Source organism: Furipterus horrens, unplaced genomic scaffold, assembly GCF_987537825.1.
Source record: "Furipterus horrens unplaced genomic scaffold, mFurHor1.1.pri manual_scaffold_17, whole genome shotgun sequence".
NCBI classification, from domain to species: Eukaryota; Metazoa; Chordata; class Mammalia; order Chiroptera; family Furipteridae; genus Furipterus; species Furipterus horrens.
The window spans coordinates 92,608,613-92,619,242 of NW_028327187.1; the positions used below are offsets into that span (position 1 = coordinate 92,608,613).

Consider the following 10,630-nt stretch of genomic DNA (forward strand, 5'->3'; position numbering starts at 1 on the left):
TCTGTGCCTTCTGTTTAGTCAGAAACTGTTACAGGGATGGGCACTGTCAGACAACTAGGATCTCTATAAGCTCTTTAAGATTGCGACACACAATGTAACCTTTTAATCTATAAGGTACTTTAAGCTTCCTCAGGAAAAACCTTCTGAAAATGTAAAGTCCATTACCACTTTACCTCAAAAGTTAAGCAAAATTTTGAATTGCTTGAGAAGTTCTAATGGGTGAATCTGTTGTAGGTTTGTCCTGTTTTGTTTCAGAAACTGCTCTTGAATAAAATAGTAGTTACTATAAGTGCAATAGTATTTATTGGGTCTAGGAAACCTTACTGGTTCATTAAAACATCCAATCCTTTTTAACAGTGATCATTATTACTTCTAGATCAAAATCAAACCACTATATCTAAAAGTATTCTTACATAGTGTAACACTTTCAGAAATAAAGTTAATGTTGATAACTTTTTATTTATAGTTTAGTTTTACTATTAACATGTATTCTTTTCTGTATTCTACATACCACAGGAATATTCTGAAAACAGCTTGCAGTTAGCATCTCATAAAATTCTATTACCTGCCCCAAATTTTTGGTTTTAATTCAGGCTCTTCCTCGCGATTTTGAGAAAGGAAATAGTTTACCTGTTGTTTCATTCTGTAATTGTACTGTGCTCCATATATTCCAAGAGAAGTCAAGGGGGTCAGCGGAGACATAAACCAACATTTAGCTAGAGCAAGAAAGAAATGTAAGGCCCTTGAGTAGTGCCTAAAGAAACTTCAAAGCCTCAGATAGACTATAAATCATCTCATTTAATTCTCACTGAAACTCCATGAAGTAAGCATAATTATTATTATGCCTCATTTCAATTGTGGCAACAAGGTTGGATGCTAAATACTCATAAATAATAAATAAGAACAAGAGGATTTGAACACACTTTCTGGCTCCAAAGTCTTGGTATTTCTTTCTTGGTGGCCTCTGTAGTTTATTTTGTTTTTGTTTGTTTCTTTGTTTTTGCTTGCACTTTGATATTTTAAAAGGGATACAAGGCAAGAAGCTGTATACCTTACTTTTGGTGCTGCCCAGCTTATCTTTGTATTTAATGATTAACTTCTCTAGCAACAGCTGGCACCTAGTCTTGACACTTCCTCTTTTTTTCACTGCTGCTAAAAGCTGATAATACACTTGAACTGCCCAAACAAAACCTTTTTGCTTTACTTATTTTTTGCTTAATTGTTGTTCTTCAACATTATATGTATTTTAAGGTCAAGCTCTATTAGCTTAGAGATGACTCATGACTGCAAATTTAAAAACTAAAGTTGATCTAACACGTATTTTTCCCTAAACAAATAATGAAATGAAGAAAACACAGAGCAATGTATTTCACCCATCCCACCATCCCAGGGAAGCATGATAATGGCATCTAAGAAACATTCCCCTCCTAAGAGCCCTACTGCAACCTTGACCAGATCCCCCGTTCACAATTGCAGACTGGCTCACTGAAAAACTGTAAGCATTGCTTCCTTAGCACTTCACTGGAAACTAATGAAAAGAGATCAGAACATGTGTTATAACACATTTAAGTATCTCTTAAGATAAACATAAAACACTTGTAAATAAAGTGTATGCACTAATATTAGCTGGTGTTTCTAATTCTTTACCGCTTAGTAGCCAAGAGAAACTTTCACCTTTAAAGTAAGTTTTTATGCCTCAAAACACTAAAGTTTATGCTCAAGTTTCCTAAAAGCATCAAAATGTTAATTAAGCACTCCAATAAGGTGGTCAACTTTGTTGGAAAATATATGTACTTTTCTAAATACTTTGAATATTAATAAACTTTTTGTTGAGGAGGTGTATGGGTCTTGGTACTGAACTAGAAATAAAAAGCTTTCCATAGCAGCTTCCCAAACGAATCTGCATATTTACAGAGATGATTATCCACCATCTTGAAATATCAAAAGGAAAATAAAATTTGCTAAAAAAATCAATTAAATTTATTTTTATTTAACTACTAAGTCATTCACTGATGGGTTAAAAAGTAACAAACTTTTGTCAAGTTTCATTAACACATTTAACTTTTTTTATTTTTTAGAATATAGTCTACATCTGGATTAAAAAAGTTTTAAATAAACTTAAGACATATACCAACAGTGGAACTCTTCATCATTCAATGTACAACACTGATAGAATGTCAGTTGGTTCCATTTCAGACAAGTCCACTTTCTCATAATAATGTTATTATTTCCACTGGCTGAGTGGCAAGCTTCGTACAAGCTGGTACGGTGCCAATTTATACGCACTTGGGTGGGGGTATGGGTGGTGTGAAAGGCATGGGTAGTGTGCCACAGGACAACTATACTGTGTAACAGAAAATCATTAATAAAGTAGTACTGGTTACCCACAGACAGTGCTGCTTGTGCGCTTATCACAATGAAATCGCCAAAGTTTCAGAGCAAGGAGAAGATTCAAAATACTTAAGAAGGGGCCACTATTACAAAAAGAAATAGTGCAAACAGGAAAAATGATGCAATCCTAGCAACTCTGAGGCCTCCACCAGCCCAAGAGCGGGGAGGCGGGAGGCTGCTGTGTGCCCCGCCTTCCCCAGAGCCCAGCTCCTCTGGGCGGAGCTCCCAAGTGTGGCAACCCAGTGCCGCGCCCTGGCATGGCCCCTTCTCTGCCTTCCTGCTCCGGAAAGAACAGAAGAGAAACTCCAGGAAAGGCACAGGCTAAATGCAAGGGCGTCAGCCCAGTTCCATTCCCACCAAGGAAGTACACAGCTCCCACACCGTCCCGCGAGGCAAGGAGGTCCTTAAGCAACCCCCTTCTCCCACCACCACTTTTTTTCTCTTCTCCCAAAAGAGGCCCCCTCCTCCATGCAGCACTGCCGCATCGCATCCCCTTCAGGGAGTCGGCCCCCCAACTTTCCAGTTGGCCCATCACACCCTACACCAAAAAGAAAATAGCTTTCAGGAAAGAGAGTGAGAAATGGGGCAGGGAAGGGTGCTGGGCAGCCGCGGGCGTCCCTCCTCAGTGGCCCCAATTGCTGAAGCCTATCTCCTGCTTGTATCTGTTGGTAAGGATGTTGGCTTTGCGTGTGAGTTTGGAGAGCACGGTATGCAGCCCGCGCAGGTGGTAGTGAAACTGCTGTTCCAGGTCCTCCTCGCCGGCGTCTGCGCCCTCCAAGTGGCTCAGGTCCACCAGGATGTCCTTGGACTTCCAGGTGCTGCTCTCCTCGCTCCCCGCTGGCGGTGGAGGCTGGTGTAGAACCCCCCACTCGATGTCGTTGCGGATGGACTTGAGCAGCATGTAGTGGCTGTACATGTCCCGGGAGGGCGCGAAAAAGCTGCCGTTGGCGCTGCCCGCGCCAGCAGCTGGGGTCGCACGCTCTTCCAGACAGCCGCTACTGCCGCTTACCTCTACGCCGACATCGTTGTCCAGCCCAGGCTCGGCCAGGGGCACGTCACGCAGCAGGCTGGGCACCATCACCGTCTGGTCCATATTGTTCACAGCACCGATGAAGCGGTTCATGGCATTAAAGAGCGAATGCTTCTGGTTGTAGGTGTCGCAGATTTGCATCATGGTGGCCACGCGGACGCCGAAGCACGAGAGCGCGGGATACCTGGCTGGAGCGAGGTGATGCCTACCTTCAGGAGCTTTCGGAAGCTCGCGCCCGGGACCTGGTTATAGCTGAAGCTGCAAGATTCCCGGCTCCTCCTCCGCCCTCTCACAGCTCAGCCCTGCGGGATGCGAGGCTTCTCCCTGCTTTGGCGTCTGGAAGCTCTCGATGGCAGCGCGTGGTCTGTGGGTCGAGCCCTGACCTGGTTGGTAGAGGAGGGACGAAAGAGATTATTCATCCTGTTAGAGTGCCCATCGTCTCCGCCGTCTCGCACCTCCCTCCACGATTACTGCTCCCTTGGGACAGCGCCCGGGTGGCTCCCCGTAGCCGGGCTGAGCCTACCTCTTCTCCCACTGTGGGCCGCGGAGAGAAGGGGCGCTCCCCACCCCAGTCTTCCCCTGAAAAGCCTAATCTAAACACCCACATTGAGCGCGGCAGAGATGGGGCAGGGACACGCACCTCCTCTTCCGATTCTTGAGATCCCCTGCTGCTAAGTAGCTCAAGCGTTTTCGCTACTGGTGGACGCTGCCTGTGGGCGCTGCTGTGGTCAGTGAGACCAGACTGTGACTTCGGGTGGTGGTAGTGGTGGTGGTGGCGTTGACCCCCTACCCATCCCAGGTGCTCAATTTATAGTGCCCCAGAAAGGTGTCGCCGGTGCTCTGGGCCACCCCCGGTGTCTCCTCCTCCCGCCTCCCTGCAGCGCTGAGATAAAAGTCCTGAGCCAGGATGACCGGGAGTAACACTCTTCTGGCCCTTTCTACAGCGGGGGCGGGGCACGCCAGGCCAGCTCCGCCTCTCGCCTGATACCAGGGTGGAGGGAGGGCACAGTGGTGGGGCAGGGCTGGAACAGCCGCACCCCACCGGCGAGAGCAGAGCAGGCCAATTGGGGGGAGGGCCGGGCTGTGCGCGGTTAAAGAAAGCGCCAGCGTCTGGCCTGCAAGAGGGCGGGCTGGAGTGCCGGGTTTGGTTTGCTTTGCCAGCGCTCCCGGGGTGGCGTGACAGAAATGCACGCGTTCTGGTTGCAAAGTGAGCCCCTCAACCCCGCATCAATAGTGGCTGCAGCCCGGAAACTACTGTCCAGGTTTATTATTAGCTATTGGGGACCAGGGACCCGCAGCAGCCGCAACTCTCTCCCGGGACTCTTATGTAAGAAGGGTGGTTGGGCATGTAGGGTGCACGTGGACGAAAAGTGCTTCCGCTGTGGTCTTGGCCTTGGCAAGATGCTGGGGGAGGGGAGCCTCCTAGTGAGGTTTCTCCTAGTCTTGCCTGTAACAGCTGCTGCCTGGGATAAACACTGACCCCACCGGCTGATCTGTACATTAAAAAAAAAAAAAAAAAAATCTAATGTGGCAATGGGAAGAAGTAACTAAATTCCTGACTTTTGTCCAAGTCCCTTTACTCAGTGGTGCAAAGGGCCAGGAGAGGGTGACAGTAGTTAGGCCTGGTGCTGGGATTTACATCATTTAACAGAAAAGTAGGAAGGTGTTCAATAATATTTTGAGGTGGAGGGAGTTTGAAGTTTTCCTTTCCAAAGGTAATTCTTAAAACCAAGGTTATTTAAAAGGGCCTTAATAAGCTATGTACCAAATCTCTGGATTTAACTTTATAAAGAGCCATGCACCTTAAATTTCACTTTGGGATTCCAAACCAATAGCCTGTCTTCATTTTTGTTTTTGTTTTATTATCTCACTTTCCTTGCTATCCCCTTTATCTGCCAGCCTTCTCCAACAGTCCTACAAATAACAAGACTCAATTTTCTAATTTTAAATAGTTTTTAACTAAAACGTTCCAGGAGTGATTTTAGTACAGTGTTTTCTTGCAGGACAGAAAGTAGCAAAAGCAGAAAGCAAATAATACAGGTTTATTTCTTCCCTGTTTCCTTCACTTTACAATCTATATTTATGTTGTTTTTTTTTCCATGGCAAGTGATCTTCTTAATTGTCTTTTGAATGAAAATCTGACTTGGTGCAACAAAGACTCACCTATAGACAACAGGACACAAAGTCAGTGATCCTAGAGACAAAGTCGAGTCCAGGGAAGCCTCCTTCCCAGGTCTTATAGCTCCAAATTATAGCTCATGCTTTCTTAGCTATAAAATTGGGATAATATTACCTGCTTAACCTATCAGGGTATTTGGATCAATGAAAAGAAAAATGTAGAGCAAAAAGCATATGTAAATTTGAAGCATTAAAATAATCTCACCCTCCCTCTTAGCACACAAGGAGACTCAGAAACTTTTCCAGCCTTAGGTTCCTTATCAGTAAAATGGAGCTTCTCCCATGGGCTATACTAAATTTTTAGTTGAAGATAATGGATTTTAAAAATATGTAAATTATAAAGCACTTTACAACGATTAATTGTACTTGCTATAGGACCTCATCATAGCTTAGATGTGTTTATGGGAAGAATCAGAAACCTTTAAAATATGGGAAAAGGCTATGATGAGTTTGATGAGCCACAGACGCGCCCCTTCCCCCATGTGCTAAAGCAGCAAGAGTACAAAATAGTCCACGTTGATTTTAAATCCTTATGTCCAATGAGATACAAAGCATTGCAAGAGAAAAACACATTTCCAGTTTCCAGTAGCTGAACTTCTCATTAATTAAAACATATTTTTCCCCCCATTGACAGACCCCGTTGATATTTTAAGTACTTATGTCTCTGGATGAAGACTTGGTATTCAGATTTGAGTAATGAAATGCCAGAATCCTGTCCCCTTTTCTTCCCAGTTCCAGCAAAGTGTGTAACTCACCAGAAATGGAAATCAAAGTGATCTAGCAAAGGGATCCCACCAAAAAAAAAAAAAAAAAAAAAAAAAGCCCTGCTGGGGAGAAAGCCCCTATAGCCTTCTTTTTGGTTTCCACCTCATTCCTGCTCTTGGTCTCCAGGTCACTCTCCATCCCCCGGTTTCTTGACTCCCACTCTTGTCCTTTCACATTTCTTAAACACTATAAGAGAAAGATGGCTCATGCACCTGCTTACAAAACTTCCGAAACCGGTCCTCCTCAGCTCCCCCGGGGCAGCACAACAACTTACGGCTACTGGGGTAACTCCAGAGTGGATGGAAAGGTTCCCGGGCCAGAACTGCTGGGCTCCTGGAATCACCCCACCACCGCCCCTCTGGCTTTAGCCAATCAGGTGCCGTCAGACAACGCTATGCAAATAAGCCTCCGCACCCTAGCCAGTCAGGAGCTTGGTCTCCCATCCTCCAAAGCGTCCTCTTTCACCCCAGCCACGCCGAACTGGCAGCCGCGTCACTGGCAACCGGCGTGTAGCCAATTTTCCCCTACAAGCAGCAAAAAAAAAAAAAAGAAAGAAAGAAAGAAAGAAAAGGGAGACAGAGAGAAAGAAAGAAAAGGAAAAAAAAAATGATTCCCTGGGGCCACTAGGAGGGAAACAAGATGGGCAATCTCTCTGGTTGCCCAAACGCTTTCCCAGTTGCCATCTGGAACAGCCTGGAGATTCTGAGCGATCTAATCAGCCTTCCTTTGCCTCCGGAAAACAGTCTTGCATTGAGCAAACAGCTTTTGAGTACTTGGAGTAGGTCAGCTGGAGCCCAAGGCTGGGTCTCTGCTTCCTTCTCAATATGATTAAGTTCTCAGGAAAAGACTTGTCTGGGGTTGCCACCCTCTCCACTTCTTGGTACAAAGCTCCGCTCTTAAGTTCTGGTTCTTAATTCCCGTTTCCCCTTCTTACAGCAACCAGGAAATCATGCTTTGCTGGCCCATCTCCAAAAAACTGTCTACGGATTACCTCTTATACTGTGTCCTTTGGATATTTCGGGAAAAGATGGCATTTTAAATGACCAGAAATTCGGAAAGTAAAGAGCAGTTGTAAACTGTTCAAAAAAGGCAGATTGCAGAAATAAGAGGTTTGTCCTAGAGCTGGAGGGAAGGTGATAGATATAGTTGCAAGGCTAGAAAACAGCCCAACCCATGATAGTGGAGCTGGATTACTTTGAGGCAGAGCTTAGACTGAACCACTTCATGCAAAGTGTCCTATAAACATTACATCAGACTGTCTTGTTGAAGGCCATGTAGTCCAACCACCCAGTTGTGCTGAAATCACTCACAACATCCCCACCAAGTGGTCACCCTAGCCCATATTCTTGTAATTTTCATTCTTCATTATTAGTTCTCCCTCCTTCAAGCTCTCCAAAGGCCATGCAGCACACCATCAGATTTTTAAAAGTAGATACCATGTCCTTTGAATTCACTATCTTTCAAGTCAGTTATCTGCAGTTCCTGCAGCAGTCCTTCATTTCCTCTTTGGACTTGCTCATCCATCCTGGTCACTGTCTTTGGAATTAGCTCCAGTTTGTTTGCAAGTGTGGCACCTGGAATTCATTCCAAACACCATCTTTTCTAGGAAAAAATGGAGTGGTATGGCTACCAATTTTATTGTAATTGGTAACTCCTAGGTCATATTTACTGCGCACAACTGTTTGGAACTCACACATTTTAACACATTTTAAGTTTACAACAACCTTGAGAAGAAAGTAAGTCTTACAGAGTTTAAGAGGCCAGAGTAGCAGAATTGGAATTTGACCTACTTTACTGATGCTAGAGCAATTTTTCTTCTCCCACCCAACAAATATTTATTCTTACAATGCTGCCTAACATTTATGGACTTCTTTACATCTATATGTTGCTGGTTAACAAAATTTTGTGTATACCATTTATGAGCAGGGCAGAACTTTCTGCACCAAAGTACAGAACTTTATCTTACATAAACTTTATCTTACTAGTTTGGCCCATTACTCCAGCCTGTTCCAATATTTACGTTCTATTTCTGTGCTCTAACGTATTTGAGTCTTACCCAGACATCTGATAACTATTCTATATATTCATCAAAGTTATTGATAATAGGTAAAAGGAGCACTGGGCAAATGGCAGAGTATTGTAGAATATTTGGAGAGCTCCTTCAGCTTGATTAATTAGCACCTTTTGGTGTATGTTGTGTCAGCTAGCTATGAATGACAGTAATTTTATAATCATCTAGCTAATATTTTTCTTCTTGACTACAGAATATTATGAATATTATGAGGGACTTTGCTAAGTGTCTGCCTAAAGTCCCAAATTAATAGCCAGTTTTCCTCTTACGGAATCAGGAAGTATGGCATTTGTGTCATCTGCCACAGAAGAACTATCACATGGTACAAAAACACTTAAGTAACATCATAATATTTTGAGTTAAAATGGGGGAGAGTAATCTCACTTTAATTGTCATTATAGGAAACACCCTCTTGAAGACTTACTTGGGAAAAAATAGAAAGATACCAAAACCTAGAACATGTCAGAAATGAGTCTGATAGCCTCAAACCTTAAGCTTTCAGGTCCTGGCATGTCTGAATATGTTAGACTTAACATTTTGTCACAATGTCATTTAAAAAAAACTCTAGCCTCAAATTCAGGAAGAGTAGAGCACAAGAAAGTTGATAATATTAATGACTACTTTTTGTTATGTTCTCAGCATTTATACATCTTTGGGAACTCTAAACTATATAGAAAATGATGCATTTAATGCGAGTATGGTAGACAAGAAAAGTGGAAAACTCATTATTGTTCTGCTTATCTACTATATAAGAGCTTCTAGTTTGATTATTCATGAATGTCTTAGAATTCCAGGACCTTCTTGCACTATTAGCATAGAAGGAACAAACAAAGGGCTATAGTTCAGGGGTAGAGCACAGAAGGAATGATGAGAGTCTTCTTCCCTCACTTTATCCTATGTTTGTGTGTCAATTTGGTTGGTTTAAATTCTGATATTAGATAAAATTAACATAGGGAGAAAAGATAAAATTACTAATATTTTATATGTTCAAGTCCTACCTTAGGTTTTAAATATATACAGTTCTATATAAAGCTACATCTATATCACATTTCATTGTTATATATATAATTTTATATATAAACATATAATGTATATTTATACTTTTATATATGTATATATGCAACATTTTTTGAAGCCATGATATCATAAGTACAATATTATCTAATAGAAAGGTTCAATAGTTTCATGTCATAGTATACTCTTTTAACAAAGGAAATGGGGCCTAGATAATGTGCACTGGAATTGAGAATTTGCCTACATCATATTAGGCCTGGACAGAGTACTTAGGCTAATCTCACAATCATGAGGAAGAAGAAAAGAATATTATAGCAAACTAAAACCCCCAAAAGATAATATGCAAAAGATATAAATCTGGAAGCAAATAGATCGCACAAGTTCTTCCAGCCATAGAAAATATTAGTAAGAATAGAAAAAAATAATGAACCATTAGGAAGATTATAAAAAGGAAATTGCAGAGTAAAGGAAACAAAATTTTAACCAAAAACGAACCACCATTTGGCTGAACTAAATGGCTGGGTTGGTGAAGAATGGGGTGGTCTGTGGGCTTCACTTTAAAACTGGTTTCTCTTTTCTATCCTAATGGCTTGGACAGAAAAGGCCCAGAAGTCTGAGAGGGGGAAAACCTAAACTATTTACCTCAGCCCAAACTAAGTATAATGGGCCAAAGGGTTTTGGACAGGTGAGATGTGCCTAGCACACCTTCTTACAAAGAAGCCCTTTTTTTTTTTTTTTTTTTTTCCTTATATGGAACATTGAAAAATTAATCCCTGCCTTTTGTCATCTAGTAGTTATGGAGTGAATGATGTCTTTTAACCCTTTTCGCCAAATCTGTTGCCCCCAGAACACAACAAGGACACCAGCCTGTTAAACCAAGCACGCCGTTGACTGGAGACAGCCAACTGACCTGGAGTCTGCACGATCCTTCCTCATATGGGAAGGCCACCCTCCCCTCCACACTCCCACTCTTATTAGGGTTTTCTGGACCCAAGGGTAGGTAGGACGATGACCATGTCCAGCTTGAAGCAGCTAGAGGAGCTTGAGACCTTCGCCCATTGTCCTTTACAAGATTACAAAGGGTCCTAATATTTGAGGGGGGGGATAGTTAATTTTTATGAACCAGGGGTATGGACTTGGGGGGGATTGCTGGGGGAGGGGGGTGCTGGGTGGAGGGGAGC

General features: G+C 42.9%; 1 protein-coding gene across 4 annotated transcripts; it reads right to left on the bottom strand.

Annotated features, from left to right (window-relative positions):
• Window positions 1-1,970: 1,970 nt before the first annotated feature.
• On the bottom strand, window positions 1,971-6,660 carry MID1IP1 (MID1 interacting protein 1). 4 transcript variants are annotated; one of them, XM_090264910.1, is made up of 2 exons: window positions 6,577-6,660; window positions 1,971-3,804 (listed from the first exon to the last, which is right to left on the bottom strand). In XM_090264910.1, the coding sequence occupies exon 2, from the start codon at window positions 3,563-3,565 to the stop codon at window positions 3,014-3,016; it is 552 nt and encodes a 183-aa protein (XP_090121036.1). In that variant the 5' UTR covers window positions 3,566-3,804; window positions 6,577-6,660; the 3' UTR covers window positions 1,971-3,013. The 4 variants fall into 4 exon arrangements, with proteins under 4 accessions (XP_090121036.1, XP_090121034.1, XP_090121035.1 ...); XM_090264908.1 differs by lacking the exon at window positions 6,577-6,660 and adding an exon at window positions 4,062-4,346; XM_090264909.1 differs by lacking the exon at window positions 6,577-6,660 and adding an exon at window positions 4,027-4,346.
• Window positions 6,661-10,630: the final 3,970 nt, after the last annotated feature.

Coding starts and splice junctions, on each gene's coding strand:
- MID1IP1 (XM_090264910.1), bottom strand. CDS start 3,565: ATGATGCAAATCTGCGACACCTACAACCAGAAGCATTCGCTCTTTAAT.